This window comes from Bacillus rossius, chromosome 3 (assembly GCF_032445375.1).
Source record: "Bacillus rossius redtenbacheri isolate Brsri chromosome 3, Brsri_v3, whole genome shotgun sequence".
In the NCBI taxonomy this organism is placed as follows: Eukaryota; Metazoa; Arthropoda; class Insecta; order Phasmatodea; family Bacillidae; genus Bacillus; species Bacillus rossius.
This window is the reverse complement of record NC_086332.1, coordinates 64,280,252-64,299,400: the sequence shown is the minus strand read 5'-3', so window position 1 is coordinate 64,299,400 and position 19,149 is coordinate 64,280,252. Positions and strand designations below refer to the sequence as shown.

The window sequence follows — 19,149 nt, the reverse complement described above, 5'->3', positions numbered from 1 at the left end:
CCAAGTATTTATAATGTCGTCATGAAAACTAAAGTTAATTTAAAACAATTTAAAACGCATACGCAATTGCAAGAACAATCAATGAACAAAACAGACGAACTAACAAGTAGGTATGGCCAAAAAATGTAGTATGTACGTATTATAAAAATAAAAATAAAACTTTTACACAGAAAGTGTGGAGTGTACTTCTTGCTGATTATATTATTAAGTATAGGCTGAGGCCACAGATAAAAAAGATATGCAAGTATGGGAGTGCTAAATCATGATATTGCTCAAGTATGCAAGTACGCAAGGTGAAAGTATTAAGTATGAAAATATGCAAGCATGCAAGCATGCTACATCATTTCTACCTCTCCCCTGCCATTTCTTCTTCTACCAGTTCCCCCACCACGTACCTAAATATTCCCTCTTCTCCCGGTGACCCCACCACATACCGAACTACTCCCTCAGCAAAGAAGTTTCACTTAAAAAAAATTGAACCGACTTCAGATGTGAGGTGGGACCTGAAGTAGATTATTCTTTTGTTTTCGCTCCAGTTTTTTGTTTTAGTTATATAGTTATTGGCAGGATCAACCCTCCCATAGGACTGCCACTGTCTCAAAACAAACAAACCAACCCATAACACATATATTTTTTTACATAGATAGGAGACTATGTGTACAATATTAAAACCAATTATGAAACACAATGTAAGAGAAACAAACACAAGAGGAGATAAGTTAGCAAGTATGTATTACAGTGAATGGAAATCGAAGTCGGTCAACTAAAAGAATGGAACATTCATTAATTAAAAATAAATCTCTTTGCTTCAACTAAATAAAGAATTCACAGTATAATTCACCACACAGAACACACATCACAACAAAATAAACATGTTTACCACCAAGCTGATAAGGAGTTGACTAAACACATGTAAAGTGCAGGAGTGTTGGTAGTAAATTTTATGCAGCATTCTTAGTAAAAATATTACAATATAGCATGTTATTTAAAAACTCAATATCTGGAGCAAAATATGTTGCAGATACCTAGTAGAAAAGAAATAGAAATAAATACAAATATAAATGAAAACTGAAAAAGAATACTTTTAAGTATTTACTTATTTTACTCATTAAAATAAAATCAATTATTTTACAGGAGTTGATTATCAACAATAATTGTACCACTGTCTTGGACATAATAGTTCAGGTTACAACATCAAAAGTTAGAAAAAAATTTTTTTATTTAAAATTACAGAGAACTTTTAAAATGACAACCACAGTGTTTGTACAGTATGACAGTAACCACAATAAAATTATTAGGTCCTTCGAATTCTAGCTATATTACCACAGGAACTATTGTACGTATTGTAAGTGAAACTACTTTTTGAACATGAAAGATTTATGATATTTGCCTTTGAAAAGAAAAAAAACAAAACAATTATAACAAAATAATAATGACAACAGTAATCATCAAATGAGACAATAGCTTCATATCTCAAATCCTGAAGTTTAATAAATTTCTAATAAATAAATTACTAAAACTTTAAAAGATAATCTCAATACTGTCATCAAAACCTGTGGCTATTTGAATGCAAAGCTAGTACATCCACACTACACTTAAATCTGGTGTGAAAAATACCACAGCAAAATTAGTACGTATTTGTGATACACAAAATAAGACACACGTATGTACAATATTTTGAATGGAACATGTTACAGGCCAATTCCATAAAACTTAAAAAGTGGAAAAATTATTATCACAATATAAAACCAATTTTATTCATTAACTGCAAGGTTTGTAAACTTTCAATTCACTTGTATATTGCAGTTTTGCTTAGAAATGCAAGAAAACTCATCATGGAAGCAGAGGGGTTCGCTTGAGTTTAAAAATTGGCAGATCATGATCCCACAATGGTTTCCGTATAGTGAGTAATAATAATACTAACACTAACACTATATTTATGAAATTCAAAACTTTGGTCAAGGTGAATTTGAAGTTTACTTCTCTACAAAGCAAGTTGTCAATAATATGCGAAATTTACAGATATTAGCGTCTCCCTGCCTGTTACAACAACATCGAGAAATCAGTAACAAATATTTGCATACGAAGGCAGAAGAGGCACTTAAACATTAAAACATTTTGATGGACATTTGACAATGCAGAATCATTAAAAGAACAAACAGATGCTAAACTAACAAGTATCACCAAAAATGTAAAGACAATGATAACAAAAATTATATTTTTTATTGAGTTTAATTACAACCATTTTTTTATGCCAGTAGGTTAACTTGGGGCAGCTTTAAAGCTAATTAATCTAATTTAAGTTACAAACACTTCACATGCCACTTACACAAAATTTTAAACAGTAACACTCAGCACCGAGGTTAGCACTTAACCAACTGCACCATGCTGGTCGGCATGTACTTTACTAAAGAAACAAAATGCACTCCTTTCATTTCATCAAAGCTTGTGTTTCACTGCACTGTATCAACGAACATCTAGTTAGTGTATTGTTGCGTAGTTTCAAAGACACGAGTCGGGGCGAACCAGAGCGCGCACAGCGCAGTGTGACCTCGGCATCAGTGTCTCAACTTGTTAACTGTCTCATGTTTCAACTCGCACTGTCTGGAGCCTCAATCGCACTTTACCATCACATACTGATGTGCAAATAATCTCGCTCAGGCTTCTAGTTGCTACAACTGTCAGTCATATGTTGTTTCTCTGGGTGAACAATGAGACTCAACTGTATTTTTTGTTGGTTCTAAGTTATGTTTTATATTATTAAAGTTTAATTTAGTGGCATTTTTATTCAGATACAGTTGTTGATTAAAAAAATCGCAAATGATAGATCAAAAGTACGGCAAATAGCAGCCCTGTTTCTCAGTGGCACAGGTGGGGCCATACCTAAAGATTGGAGGGGTCCTTTGAGCAGAGGATATAAATAACTAAGGACAATATTTGATCACAATTTTTGCTTTATATTGTCTGGATTGCACTGATACATTATGACGAGCAAGAAAAGATATGCAAGACTGCTACTTCTAGTGTCACGAAAACCACAGCAGGTGGGCATGTAATCTTATTCGTCACAAGGTGTGTGAACAAAGAAAAGAGAAGGTAGAAGGGGAAAGTAACAATGTATCACAGCCACAGGAATACAATGTCTTCCAGTCTCTGTGTAATCAACAGTACGTATTTCGGTAACCAACCATGTAATCAGATTTTTTTTATGACCTAAGTATTTATTTATAGTTTTAGGAACTGTGACATTGTATTTGCATGGTGTAACGTTTATTTGGTTGTTGCTGGAATGTAAACACATTCAAATTTAAAAAAAAAAGAAGATAAATATCACTGTTAGGTGCACAGAAGAGCAAGGTGAAGAAAGAACACGAGCGGGATGCTTGTTCAATGAACATTACCGCTGCATTTCAACGCATTGTCGTAAGGAAGTCAAACAAGTAAGTTAATACATAGCATGATTTTCACACTCTATTTGTTTGATTTTACTTTAATAAATTAATGTTACACTGTCGTAGTTGTTAAAATAACTTGATTTATTCAACTACACAATCTGGAGAAACAATATACAACATTTTTTTGTGTTCTCTTTAGATCATCATAGTCTGCAGAATATTGTGTTTATCAATTGCAAAACCGCGTTCCTGGCAATGAGTCAGTCGTAGTTGTGTGTTGAGAATTTTGAAAATTAAATTAGCAGCAACGCCAGCCATGTCGAGATACCACCTACCACCTGATAAATGGAGAAGACTGTGCTAGACATACTGCTGATACTGGTAAGTAATAAAAATTGTAATGTACTGGTCTAGTCCTTTCATGGTAAAATGAGCACTTAAGGTGCAGGACTAAATTTCAACACTGTACAACTCAAATGAAGTTAGAACTTAAATTTTTTTTCCTTAATTAACTACCAATTTAACTAGAAGCAAAAAAAAAAAAAAAAAAAAAGCCATTTTGTGTTAAACTTCAAGCAGAAAGGCTGTGATAAGTGTTCCTGACTTTTGTTACATTGTATTTTTTTATTTTGTAGACCTAATTGTGATGTGTTCTGGCAATTAAAATTGTCCTGAACTCACTTGTGTAAGAATATGAAGAATTTTTTTTGGTTTAAATGTCAAACATTTTCTTAATTGTAATTTAACAGTTAGTTAAATTACAAAGTGACCTCATTTGAATTACATACACTTTGAAAAAGAGTTGTTAACTAAACCAAGCTTTGAATTCCTAACTTAATTTTTAATCATTAAGATTATATATACATGTATATATAATATATGTGTGTATGTATATATATGTATATATAGGTATATAAAACACACATTCTTCCTGAAATCAATTTAAGTGTTTAAAAATGTATGTGATGGTTTTGTTTCATTGTCTTAACTTCAAAGTTAAAGTCCGCACAAATGCATTTTTCAAGTTAATTATAAAAAAATTTTGTTCGCTCAGTGGCTGTGCAGGCCTTGTCATCATGCTCTAGCACTGACTATTTTTTTTTTTTTCAATATTAAAATACAAAACACGGGGGAAGGCCACTGGTCTCTCCATTTTAAAATAAATATGTATATCTATGATTTACGGCACAGCCCCTCCCCAAAAATAGTATCTGGATCCGCCACTGAATCAGTAGCATACCTGGGCCCTATTTAAACTTAATGTCTGCGCACACCTATGCTGTTTGGAATTATTTTGTTAAGATTAAAGAAGATAGAGTAAAATGTATGTTTGTTCTGTTGCTTTGCCATTTAAGCCACGGTGTGATTATTGTTGACACACTATTTGGAAACAGCAAGCTGTGTTGTTTCAAACGAGTCGAGTGTTACTTTGCCCACTTACATAACCTTGCAATTCTTGGCCCACTTAAGCCCCTAACTTGCAGCAGGCAAAGTCCCTTCCCCTTCACAGGGTTCACACTCCATGCATGACAGACTGTAACCAATTCACATACTTTTTCTCTCTCATAACAATAAATGCACAGTATGTAAGTTTTTGCTAGTCTTGAATTAACAGAAAAGAATTTATATAATCACTTGTGTTGTGGCATATTTGGAGTAAATTAATTTTACTCAATTTATAAATTCAAATAAATCACTTAACAACATTGTAACACAGTCAAATAAAATGAATTTCCTTCTGGCTAACATATTTACAAAACAAAATTTACTACATATTTTTAAGAATAATTAAATAACTTGGTTACTAACATACTAACACAACAAAGACTTAAACCTGAATATAAATATAAAATATGTACACTATGTTAATTTAACAAGAGAATCAATAAATGAAAATTAATAAATTAATCTCTAAAAAAAACTTAGTCTTATTGATGTAAATGTACAATATTTTTTCATGTACAAAAATTAACAATAAAAATTTATATATAAATACAAATAAGGTAAAATTCTATATTTATACCACACAATGTTTTAAATGTGGGGGTGACACATCTACAATGTGCTACTATAGACTTAAGTACCTATGCAGCAACAAATATACATATATAAAATGAACAATTTTTAAGCTAGTGAAATAACTACTATTAGAGAAATATAATTTTAAAAAAAATGAATGTGCAAGCAAATCCATTAGTGACTAATACCAGTCAGTTCCAAGATGTTTGTGTGAAAATCTGGTGGTGGTGTCATGCCAGTATAATAAATCACAGACAGTATGCCCTGTATGAACAATGTAGGTGTATGTTTAACATAGGTATATGGTACAAACATTATGACAATGAAAATAATGTCAGTTTCTCTTAGAAACATTACTTAAAATAATTATTACATTATTATACAGATTTTATGGGGAAAATAACCCTCCAGTGCCCAAATTACTTCAATAGAAGTTAATTATGTTTGACATCAGATAATATAATTTCAGAATTTTCTATAAAATATTATTTTTATCCTATGCTTGTCGCTAGGTTATTTTTCACACACTTTCCTACATTGTAAGTATAAGTGTAATGGTGAAGTCTAAGTTCTAACAATACATTTTGTTTTTTGTGTTCAAGGCAAATAGAATAAGTCAGAATTAATTCCATTTTCACTAAAAAAAAAAAAAAAACTTAATTTTGATGATAAATTTTTAAACCCTGAAAACCACCACATAAGAACTTTTAATATTTAGTATACATTGTTATAACAGTCTCATTAGATACATGTAATAGTCACATATCGTAAGTAATTATCATTAATCATCTTTCTAAAACATTTTTCAGCTTAAAAAAAAAAATCTAATAAATTTGTTTCTGAAATCTAGTTACATACAAATAGTGATTTCACTTTTTGAAAGTGAAAACTTCTTTAGACGCATTGAGCGATTTTTGGTAGGGACAAAACTAATGGGTTCACATCACTGACATGCCAGACTGGCGACGCGCAGCGGCCTGTGTACATGGGTAAAATCTTGTCAGTTCGCATCACCGACATGCTGTAGTAGCAGTAAGTGAAGTTAATTAGACCACGTGAATACATGACCTAGGTCTGACATCACTGGTAAGTCATAGCTAGGTAATGAAATTTTACGTAATTTTTACATACCACTGACATCTGTTGTGACTAAAAAATGATGTAAGGATAAATGATATCATGCTGACATCGTACTGATATAATACATACCAAAATCATTTTCTTACGTATATTTGACGTAGAAATGATGTCATATTGCACATTTAAAAACAAAGTTTTACGTTATCACTTCTGTTGACAGTCCCCATGACTGGCTATTTTTTTTTTTTAAGTTCTCATCTGAAATTTTTACTTGGAATCTTAAGATATACATAAATTCAAACTAATACACCTGTCAAAAATGTTTGGAGCACCAATACTGGCTCCTAATATTTTCTCAAATGCAGTGTGCTTCTGACAGACACAATCAAATTGAACCAATACTGTGGTATCAGAGTTTATATCGACCAAGCCCTACCAGTTTTACCGTTAGTATTTTACAAATAAATAAGTTATTTAAATTCAAAAGCTTCTTATACTTATAAGCAAACATTAATAAAAATATTTTTTAACGTAACTAGTTATAAAAAGAGGGCTGCATATTATATATGAATTAACATGGTAAATTTAAATGTAAATTAAAATTTCGGTTTAAATTAGATATAGTAGACTAATACGAGCACCAGTTACCCACTTCCAATGATACTGGCTTATAACATAAATTTAAACTGGCAAGAATTAAAAATAACAATTTGTAGTACTTAAAAAATTATTTTTAACCGCAAGGTGAGAAGTCTAAATAAAATAATACTGTCTTGAACATCAAGCTTCTCTGTAATATCAATAAACATGTAAAAATTTTAAGAAACAGGTAAAAAATAATACTTTAATAACTATTACATATTTTCCAACTAATGAAAATAAATTATAATTGTAACTGAGCCCAGTTACATTGTTACTCTACTTTTACCAACACTGTCTATATTTATAAATGGCAGATTGCATGACTAATGAAAATAACCAGAACATGTCTTTGTATTAAAAAATTGAATGCCTCATATAGTCATATCAGTTAGGGGCTGGAAAAATTAGCATCAATTATTTTATAAATTAGCATAGTGAAATTAGTATTATTAATACAACTTAATTTAATATTTACATACAGTGGAACCTCATTATTATGAATATGGGAAACTACAAGACCTACGAAGATACGAGTGTTTTGTAATGCGTCAGTTTGACTACGTAAATCATACTTAATTTGTCTGGTAATTACGAGTGTTTCCTTGTTGGCCCTTCCGTAAGTACAAGTGATTTAAATGGCATTTTGAAAAAAAAGTTCATGCAGTTAACACAATGACCGCTAAAAGAGCGACAAGGAAGGAAGTGGCGTTACTGGTGACAAGCAATGTGCCTTGTCTCTCGTTCCGCTACTTTCCCCAGTAAGAAGAGAAGAGGCAGTGGGTGGGATTGTGGTGACTATCATCATGTGCTCTCTCTCTCTACTGGCTCTCTCTCGCTTGAGGTGATGGCTACTTCCCCTTCTTTCTAACTTTTCCCCTCCTTTTCTTTTCCTCATCCCGTTATTCCCCAGCATTGTCCTCTCTCTTCGCTGTCTTTCTCTCTCTACCCTAGGTTGAAGGTTGACTTTGTACATAGGTGCTTGAAAAGGAACAACCAGCAGGGGGTGAAGGAAATTTCAGCAGCATGCACAGGCTCACAAAAAAAGAGGGAAAAAAAGAGGAAAATGTGTCAGAGTTGCTACGCTTATGGTGAGAATGGCCACAAATATAACAAACCAGAATGTATAAACTGATTACCGTTCACCGCTGCGCATAAAGCACCGTAGAGTGCGCCTGTGTGTTGTTACGTCAGCCAAGGTTCTCCTCTAGTAGCTAGCTGCTGCGCTGGCTTTCGACTGACTATAAGGGGAAATCTAAAAATAAACCAGCCTACACAGGAAGGGAAGCCTTCGCCCTTCCCTTCATTCAGTCTTCTTCTCGCACTTCTTTTATTTTCCTTTCTCTGCTTCACTTACCTCCCCTCCATCATGACGCGACCGTGGCCCCAGCTGTTATCTTCAGTTGCTCCCTCATTCCCGATTAAAACGCAAACCATTGTAGATACAAATAAAATCATAGAGACTAACAAATTTACAATTTGTAATTTAATTTGCTACAACCTTTATTCAATGCATTTTTCACTAAAGTGCACTGTTTTCGAGTTATGGTGTGAAATTAAGACAATTTTAAAAGGTTCAGGAATCTTAACTGTGACTTCAATTTTCTGTGTTCAGTTATTACGAGTATTCCTAGTTACGAAGATTTTTCCCGCCATTGTCAGCTATCGTAATAACGAGGTTCCACTGTATCTAAATGTTTGTTAACTAAATATTTTAATATATAATGTTACAAATAACCTTCTAGATTAGTTTTGTACAAAAAAAAATAATATTTTTTCATGCACCTCTAGATTAAACTAAAAAAAAAAAAAAAAAAAAAAAAAACTTATTTTTACTTATAAAATTGGAAATGTAATATGCTAGCACACATGAAGTTACAGTTTTAATTAATAGAATAATACACGAATCAACTGGATTGATTGGGTGGAGCATATATGTATTTTGAAGTTATGTATTTAGGATACATGTAACCTGTCTGAATCACAGACATGGTAATATCACGACTCAAGCTATGCTTGTTATGAAACTTGTGTAGAGAACGATAACCAGAAAATCACCTGATGGGCGAAGAGCAATATTCACTCCTGCTAAAGCAAAATGCAAGAGTGTGCAGCATGTTTTGTTTTCATTTTATTAGCCAACCACACACCTTTAATCTGTGACATGAGAAAATATGCAGCAAAGATGGTGACATGGTTTTGTTTGTGTATTAACCGAAGTGCAGATAAGTCTTACACGATAATATACAAGCAAATGTGTCAGAGAAAAAAAAAACTATAAAGAACGAATATAAGCTGAGCCAGGTTCCTGAACGTCTACAAGAAGGGGTTTATTTTTACGTGTGAGAAGATACATTTTGTATTTCAATTTTGAAAACTCTAAAAAAATATGGCTTTTTATAAAGGATGTTTTTACAAATTAATGAAATTTTTAAAGTAATTAACTGAAAAAAAAAAGCATTCAATATTTATAAAATTAGCTTAAATAGCATTTTTGTAGGGAATTAGCTAAAAATAAATAAATCCGGCTCCTACACATCCCCTATATGATTGATTTTCATTTAGTGTTTAATAAAACTGCATTGTGCCCAAACATTTAAAGTTTCCTCACGTGCAGCTAAATGACCTATTTTATAGCATTCACTATCTAAGAACTAAGGTATGGTTCAAGCTACAGTGAAGAGGCTGCTACACCATTCTGTTAATCATCAACCAATCAACAGGAAACAGTGCCAAACTAACCTAGGCATGCAGTGTAAACCTGACTAGCTGCAGGGCAAGGTTCATGCATTGATTGGCTCGCAATATGCCACTTTTACACACACATTAGTGAATGCTTATAGTGTTATAGTAACACTTTATATGTCAAAATAAAAACATGCACCCCTTTTACAAGCTGACAATTTACATTACTTAACATTTTCGCACACATGTCTACCTTTTAGAGTAACTGCATGATGTAAAGAGTGCAATGTAGATTAAAATTTCTCATGATCACACCAGCAGCATCAAAAATACAGTAAAGCCTCTATATAATGCGTGTCTTTATAACAATAACCTCCTTACAACAAACTGTCGGCTCAGTCCCAGTCGAAACTGTACCTAATTAATGCCATTTGACCTCTACAATGAAACCTTGTAACTAACTATAAGAACTGACAGTGGCAGAAGATATTCCTGTAACAGCTGAATAATGATGAAATGCATTAAGTCTACAAAAAAAACTTAACTGCAGGCCTCTCACACTATCTGTAAATGTACCAGCAAGGTTCTACTGTATATAACAAACATTTATTTTCTCCTTGAAAGAAAACTTTTTAATAACAAAGAAACAAAAGTATCAAAAATATTATTTATCTTAAAATTTGCCATAATTATGTATTAATATTTAATAAATTATGTTCAAAACAGTTTTAAATATTAAATTACACTATACAGATTAAGAATATTCATATACCGTATTTGCTCGTGTAAAGGCCGCCCCGCCCACGTATAAGTCCCCCCCTCCTTGTTTCCTCAACTTCTTGAGAAAAAATTTAAAAACGTGTTTTTCTGGGTTTATCTGAGGGCAGGGCAGCTTGGCATGCATCAAACAGCAAGCCATATATTGTGAGCGGCGGGAGGTGATTTTGTAAGCGGCAGTGATACAGAGACTGGTATTATAGTTTGTCCGCTCTCAGTAGGACTGTCATGAGGCGTGACAGACGTATGCAGTTAGTCGTATCTCAAACGACATAAAGATAAAGAAAGCTGGACTCGCACGCTTGTGTTGATGTGCAGTGTTGTCGGAGAAGAAGAGGAGAAGAAGAGGGGAAAAAGAGTGGAAGTGAAGGAGGAAGGGAAAAGGTATTTCTAACACTCCTTTGTCTGGTTGGCTGGCTAGCTGGCAGGAGGGAGGTTAAGCCACGCCTCTGCCTCTCTCCCTCCCTGCCACAGCGCTGCCTCTCCCCCCTGCGGATTCGCTACCTCTCTCTCCCTCCTGCAGCGTCGCTGCCTCCCCCACCCACTCTCATTAGAACATAGACGCATGACTTGCCAGTCGTTCTGCCAGCTGTTTCATTTAATCAAAATTTAATTGGCGTTTAAATAAGTTGTGGCGGTATTTCATTTTGCTTTTATTAAATGTTAGTTTTTCATACCTGAAAAAAAGAAAAATCTATTTTTTCCTCCAAATTCGCGTATAGGCTCCCTCCCCTTTTTTGGAGTCGAAAATTTGGAAAAAAAGGGGGGCCTTTACGCGAGTAAATACGGTATATTGTATAAACTAAAATAAAGTCAACAGTACAAAGAGCACCGCAAAATTGACACAAATACTGAAGTACAGTAAAACCCTGATGTTACGACCCCTCAAAGTTCCCAGGCATGAATCGTAATAACATTTTTAGACCGACTGACCATCCCCAAACCCTGTACGTCAAAAATGCAATGATACCCAAGAAATGAAAACTGGACTATTTACTGTCACCAAAATGAGCATAATACTGCGAAATGCAAAGCGGAACTTAATCTTTTAATGAGAGCCAAGTCTATTTGACACTGATTTCACAGGAAAATAACGAAAGGAATTTTCATTAGAATGTTAATTAGACATAGCTAGGTAACTATATGCCACGCCAGAGAGGTCAACAAGATTAATTGCTGTGACGTCACTTTGTTATCGCTCGCACGAGGCAGGGGCCTGGGTGATGGAGGTAAATGCCGGGGAGAATGAATGGCAGCTAGAAAAGGACGTGCATCTGGACAACCACTGTGAATTATCTACGGTACTTGAAAAACATGTAGCATGTCACCATAAGTCATTCCTTACGTTTATAGCCGGATTTTTTTCTATCAGATCTATACAAGTTTTTTAAAACAAAACTAACCACTGGGTGGACACAAAATGTAAGCCAATAATGCAGTTGCTATGTCTCTGTCCAACCATGTAAAATCAGTCTTTTCTTGTCTTATTTTTTTTCTTCTCAATTTACTTCACGAATGGAGTGTAAAATAAAAATCCTATTAATGAATAATTCTGGAAGTTTTTTCTGCCCATCAGAAATAAAAATCTTAAGTGACAGAAAGTTTGCCTGAAATTAGCCATCCCGCACGGCCTAACTTTCTACTCAATTTATACCAATCATATATTTATATATTATTTAATAAAACACAACAACATGCAGGATGAAAACAACTCTTCAATGAAGCCTAAAGTGCAACCAAATCGGATTGGTCACCAAAATTTTATTTTACCAAATCAGAGGAAAATAAATGTGTATAAGTTGTCAAAAATAGTAATCAAAACCAAGAGAGATCCAAAATCATGCATATCCAATTTGTAATAACAGAAGTAAAGAGTACAGCACATAGATGGGCACTGTGTCCAAGAACAAGCAATATCATATTGTTTGGTTACCACCCTCACCAAGAGAAATGCTGCACAATGCCCTCTAATCGAATTTTCAGCTGATTTCCTTTACATTTTTTTACTAACACAAAATTTTCATGGTAGGTACCTCAAAAAAGAGTTGTAATAGAAAGGTGGTCAAGATAAACGTGGTCATTACAACATGGTTTTACTGTAATTTATAGATGGACAACACCCCAAAATATTATGTGATTTATCCAAGAATAGTTTAAAATCTGTTTTTTTCTTAGACTTAATAGCCTTGTTTCATTCCACCTATATTAAAAAAAAACACTCTTTTACAATGAACAAACAAAAAATTAAGTCACTTCAATTTTGTTATATAAAGACTAAAGAAATTTTACTGTTTATGCTACAGCCTGTGTTGGAAGCCTTGAACATACCAAACGGACCTATTAAAAACTCAATTGCACCAAGTCTTGATGCAAATTATCAGTATTCACAAGGAGAAAAAACACAATAAAAGAAGTTACACTAATGCAAACTGAAATACTACATCTTAAAGCTTTTGAGTCTTGAAAATAAAAATATAGGTACTCATGAGATTAAAAAAAAAAAACGAATAAATATATAACAATTTAAAATCAGTGATTCAAGTAGGGAAAGAGGTTCAAATTGCAATAAACACACAAAAGGAACTAAATTCCATGAGGGAGCAAAGTTATTACCATAACTATTTCTTGTCATTTCCTCCTAAACAGCCAACATTCTAAAAATGTTATGAACATACAACAATTATTTAAAGCATTCCTACATATTAACCACACATACATATTGAGTGCCAGGTTCAAAAGAAGCCTTTTGTCTTGCGCACAGCACATTAAGCAGTGGTGGCCACGACTGTCTGATGACCGACCAACACACTGGCTGGAGTCGCAGGAAGGGAGCACGCAAAGCAGGTGCCTACAGCAGGATGATGCCGTGATCTCGCTCGAGGCGGCGGCGCGCCTTCAGGGGCACTATGCCCATCATGTCGGAGGGAGCAGGCAGCCCCATCGAGTGCCCCACGGACTGCTGGTAGAACACCTGGGTTTCCCCACACTGGTACCCATACACGGCACTGTCCTCGCACCTACAGACAAGCACACACACACACACCACGGCACTTCAGAATCCACCCGCACTGCAATGGCAAATAGATAACCCATGTCATCTCCCCATCATAACTTTTATTTGAATGCTTTTCACGGTAGCTCTATTGCATTTTATGTTTTGTCTAAAATTTTCTCAACAGATATTTACAAGCTACCTATACCTCATAGTGGTAAAAAGTCATGCTAGTTTTCATAATAATGATCACTTGGGTAATTCTTTTGATAAACTTGAAAATTATATTAAGTTATATCTGATGAGGAAATTTGTGACTCAAAAACAAACACACAAGAGCCATTGTAAAAATTTACAGATAAATCCTTCAAGTTATTACAATGATAAGAAATGTTGCAACAAACTCAGCATGTAATATTAAGCCTTAATACTGGATACTATGTACAATACCATGGAAAATAAAAATACAAAAAATCTTGAACTGTTCAAAGGGTGGTAACCAACTTGAAATTCCAAAATTCCCGGACCTTTCAGACAAGAAAGGCCACGCTGTGCCACCGCTGACTTTTCTTGATATTCCCTGACTTTTCCCAGTTTTCTATAATATTGTAACAACCCTGGTTTATTTAGGCTATGCGACAGTGGCTCCAAAAACAGGAGCAAGAAAAGGGAGAGAGAGAACAAAGAGAAAGAGAAAACAGAGATAGAAGAAAGAGAACAAAAGAGAGAGAGAGAAAGTGAAAGATAGTGAGAGAAAGAGAGAAATAGTGAAGATAGAAAGAGAAAAAGAGAAAGAGAGAAAGTTGGAAACAGAGAGAATGAGCGAAGAAAGAAAGAAGAAAGAGAGAGATAGACAAAAACCACACGCACACATTTACCGAATAATAACATTTAAAATGTGGGGAGCTAAAACCCAAACCAAAGTTGAGCTGTGCAGTTTGAAAATAGCTGAACTTGACTGAGTGTGGCCGGCCTCACCTGACCATGACCTCGGTGAGGGCAGGGCTGGTGCAGAAGTCGTGGTGCAGGCAGCCGACCACGTCGAGGTGGGCCGAGCTCCAGTACCCGCCCTGCTGCAGCATGTCCCAGGCGGGGTCCAGGCACAGGAAGCTGTACGAGTCCAGACCCTCCCCCTGGGGGAAGTGGTCCAGGCACTTGTGCAGGTGGCCCTCCAGCAGTCCCAGGTAGCTCACGCTCAGCTCCCACTGCACAGCACACATCCAGCTGCATCCACGCACTCCACTTTTGTGTTTTCATTTAAAAACAGAAAAAAAAAGGTAATGCTGAAGAAAAAAGAATTTTGCAAAGTAATGGCTTCTGGGAAATAAGGCAAATAATAACTAAAGTGAAAGTTGGTTAGGTCACATAAGCTACATAAAATTTTATTTATGTAGCTCAGTTAACCTAATGAAACCTTCACTTAAATTATTTGCCTTATTTTCCAAAAGCAGTTACCTTGCAGAAACCCATATTTTTCAGTATTACCCAAAAAAAAAAAAAATTACATGATTTGCAAACTGTTATCAATCTGAATACAGTATACTTTTAAAGACAGAAAGCCAAAACCTACAGGATCATTTTGTATTAATTAAGACGTGTGTTAACGTTAAGAATAGTACTGCATAATTTAGTTGAACAAGCTTGCTGACTTGTTTCACCTAACATTGAAGGGAAAGGAGGAGGAACCAAAATATACCATATTGGTTTCAAATTGTTTTTATGAAATAAAAATATTTTTAAGTTTAATTTTGAAAACTTGCATTCGTTAAGGCAAAGATCACACATTCGGAAATTAAGACCATACAATATTATCTACTGACAGTATTACCTATTATTACAGCTGTAGTCATTACTATTTCACAGGAAAAACTACTTGTAGCAGCCAGTTACTGTTAAATTCAGGCATTATACTAAATTATATATACTATGTTATAACAGCAAAATTTTGGAGGAAGAAAAAATTGTTAACACTTAAAAATGTTTGAAACCAAGTTGGTGTTTTCATTTCCTATCGCTCTCCCTTAAGCAAGCATCTAACTTACTCAAAATGTGATGACCAGTACTAATGTTATATTTAATTATTAGGGACCAGATTGTACGTTGAATTGCGATAAAACTGACATAACACTGAAAAGCATGTCAATTCATTACGTATATAACACCTTAATGAAAGATAATACACCATAAAGCACCAAATGCAACTATAACCATGAAATTAATAAAAATAAAAAAAAACTAGACTAAAATCACAAACACATAATTTTTTAATGTTATCTTTTGTTAAATTACTAAAAGTAATTTATTTAGCATGAATTCTGTACAACAATGTATGAACTAACTGGATCAGAAAAAATTAATTTTACTCTAGCATCACTTATTAGTAACTCAAGATTTATAATACTGATGTAAATACATTTTTTAAGCACACTAGCCAATTTATACGTATTTATTGTTCCACAAAGTTCTGTTCTAGACATGCTTATTACAATTTATTTTATTGTAACCTTGTATCAGTGAAAATAACACTGTTTTGGTGAAACAAATTGAAGAAGTCCTCACCACAAAGATCATATTTTCGTGCACTGGCCGCCTCCCCTCCTTTCCCACTCCTTCCCCACAGCAGTGCTGTGACGTCACTTTGTGTGTGCACCACCCCTCTCATGCTTGGCGCGTGCGCTGTAAAGCATGTGTAAGGCATAAATATAGGTGTCGGCGAACCTCAGCCTTCTTTCAGGCCTGAATTTTGAGTAATGCGAGCCTTACCCTTGCTTGGCCGAGTTCAACTTAAAGTTCCAGTTTTTTTAATTATTTCCACGGGTCGTCATAACTGTGTGTTGTACGATGGCTGCAGTAAAGTAACGTACATTTACTTCATGTGCTTTTTTTTTTATTATTTACTTTATTTCGATCGCCATCATCTAAATTTAATTGTATAAATTATGTGTTTTGAAGAATCAATGTAATTATTGTGCACTGAAGTCGACGAACGACAACGAGGCCATGCAGGAAGTGTGTGTCCCTTATGCCAGATTTTTGGTATGTTTAACTTATTTTTGTTTCTTTTCATTTTTTGCTCGGTTCACTGTAATGTTTTCTTGTGCCTGTCGCAATTCTCTTGTGCGTGCTGCGTGTAAATGCTAGCTCATGACTGGAAGATTCTAATGACACCTGCATTTGTCAAAGCAATAACGTCATGCTTTTCATAATAGAATACAGGCTCGTATAACATTTTGATGTATCTGGACTTAAGTGATACCTAGGGGCAGGTGTTTTTCGCGAATAAATCTGAACACCTATTAGATTGCAACGAGGTATACGGGCACCAGCGGCTTCTTCCTTGTGATTGGCGGCCGTCTGCGAGAGAAGTCGTTGCCTTGTTCGACCGAGCCACTCAGGACGCGTTTGCTTCCGCTCTGAATTACTGTGATTGGTGTTTTAACAATCGTCATGTACCTGAAAGAAACTCACCCAATCACTAAACACAGACGATGCTACAGTGTTTTAACTTTCAGCTGGTCTCGGAATCTTTTCGCGAAATATGCATGGTCCTAGTGATACCTTTTTACGTGCCACAGTATGATAAACGTAAAGTAAGAGTTGTAAATGCATGCATGCATCGTAAATGTAAATTTTTTTGTAAATTCTTTTAATACTTCTTAGAAGCATAATATTTCTTATATTTAGTGTCTCATAAATGTATATTATTGTGTTTGAAATTCACATTGTTTTGTATTTGCATTGAATATTTGCATTTGGCAGTTTTTAATTGGCCTAATCTTGCCATACCAATTTAATTACCAATACTTGTAATTTTTCCTAAGCTGTTTAAATTTTTGTACAACTTGAATCACGTTGCGGATTTGTTTTCTTGTTTGCTTTTTTTTTAACGTTTTCGAATAAACATAACCGAAACTTACCTAACAAGATTTTGCTATTACAGTAATTTCTTTATTACTTCATAACACCCATTTATTGGTACTCTGCACTGTGGGTACTAGAACGCACCCTGGTTTATAAAAATTGTTTTGACTTCCTCGCAGTCTTGTAGTCTGCCGGGACTCGTGTAATCCCGGGAAGCTACAAAATAATTTAAAAAAAATATGGTTATATTTGTTGAACGAAAAACAATCTTTATGAACAAACATAATTTATAAAAGTAAACCCATAAACTCTTGTCTCAACTTGACTAGAGAGGTCTGCGGGAATGAGTTGTGCAGAGGCGGAACAAGGTTCCGCGAGGGCCGCTCACCAGCGAATGCACGAGCTCAGGGTCCTGTGCGGATCGCTCCTCCAGCAGCGCGAGCAGCACCGTGTCTTGTTGGCCGTACACGTACAGGGCCATCTTCTGGGGCCCCGCGTCCCCCTGCCTCTCCCCCAGCGCTGGATCCCTGTTCTGGGAGTCCTCCTCCGCCTGCAAACAACCACCCTCACAGTCACACGCAACACATCCAACCACATGTGTGAAAGCTCTGTTGACTGGCATGTTTGGAACCCAACGACATAGAGATTTTGCCAGATTAATGAACTTCAATATATGTAGTTTTAACAGGTTCACACAACGTAAAATGCAAAACGCTACAAATTTAAAGTTCGGTGAATGAAGGGCTCCCAGCCAGGAAACACAATGGTCGTTAAAAGTAAGCTGGAGGTTATCGCAAGGCAGTGCTCCTCTATTCTACCACTCCTTCAACAATACCTTATCTCACATGGTTCTCCAGGCTGGCAAGGAACAAAAAGTCTTTTGCTGTGGCAGATGAGCTAGTTTCTAGGGTTGTGCGATTCCAAGATTTTCAGTTCGATTCGATTCCGATTTGATTCTCACCACAAGAGTTGAAATTCGATTCCGATTTCGATTCTTTGGGTAACTTTATCTACATAGTCATTAGTCTGGTAGGACTAACTAAAAAAAATTGCATTTATTTTGAACCATATGTATTTAACTTAAATAAGAAATACAATTCTGGAAGATGACTGCGGCCCTTAAACTTGCCACAATTTTCATCCATTACTTATTTAATCACTTCACCACTGTTTAAAGATGTCAAATGTTACCAACGGTAAAGTCAGCTGCCTCACTGGAGTCACCGAGATGGTGCGATGCGTGCTGCGCTAAGAAGTATAATTTATTAATTAACCTACATTTGCACATATGACGTATGCAGCATGGCCTAGCCAGTAGGTTTATTTAAATTAAAACCAATAAGTAACATATATTTCTTTGTTTTTTTCAACAAGATCTGTTCCCCTAAAAACGGAAAAAATACGTAAATATTATTAATTTATTAACTTCACGAAGTTAAACCACACAACAATGATCAGCTTTAATTAAGTTTTGTAAAAGGCAAAGGCATAAACAGTAAACAGTACTTCGATACTGACAGAATGTTACGATTCAGTGATTCGATTCCTTTGTGTCTCGGCACGCGCGATCTATGATAAATGGTGGCCTGTCACGGTAGCCTACAACTCACGTAGTTTCGGTTCCCTACCACGTTCGTGCAACTTTGGATTTCTCTCAAAAATTGAAATTAAAAAAAATCGAAGGGTTAGGTTAGGTTAGGT

At 35.0% G+C, this 19,149-nt stretch overlaps 1 protein-coding gene across 4 annotated transcripts in view; it reads right to left on the bottom strand.

Annotated features, from left to right (window-relative positions):
- Positions 1-715: 715 nt before the first annotated feature.
- LOC134530805 (uncharacterized) overlaps positions 716-19,149 on the bottom strand; it is a 57,387-nt gene continuing 38,953 nt past the window's right edge. For 3 of the 4 annotated variants that reach the window (XM_063366019.1, XM_063366020.1, XM_063366021.1), the window contains exons 10-12: positions 17,837-17,998; positions 14,566-14,792; positions 716-13,612 (exon numbers count right to left, since the gene is read on the bottom strand). In XM_063366019.1, the coding sequence (XP_063222089.1) occupies positions 13,444-13,612; positions 14,566-14,792; positions 17,837-17,998 (558 nt within the window). In that variant the 3' untranslated portion in view covers positions 716-13,443. Of the gene's footprint in view, positions 13,613-14,565; positions 14,793-16,213; positions 16,264-17,836; positions 17,999-19,149 lie in introns of those variants that run through there. The other variant, XM_063366022.1, reaches the window with a different exon arrangement.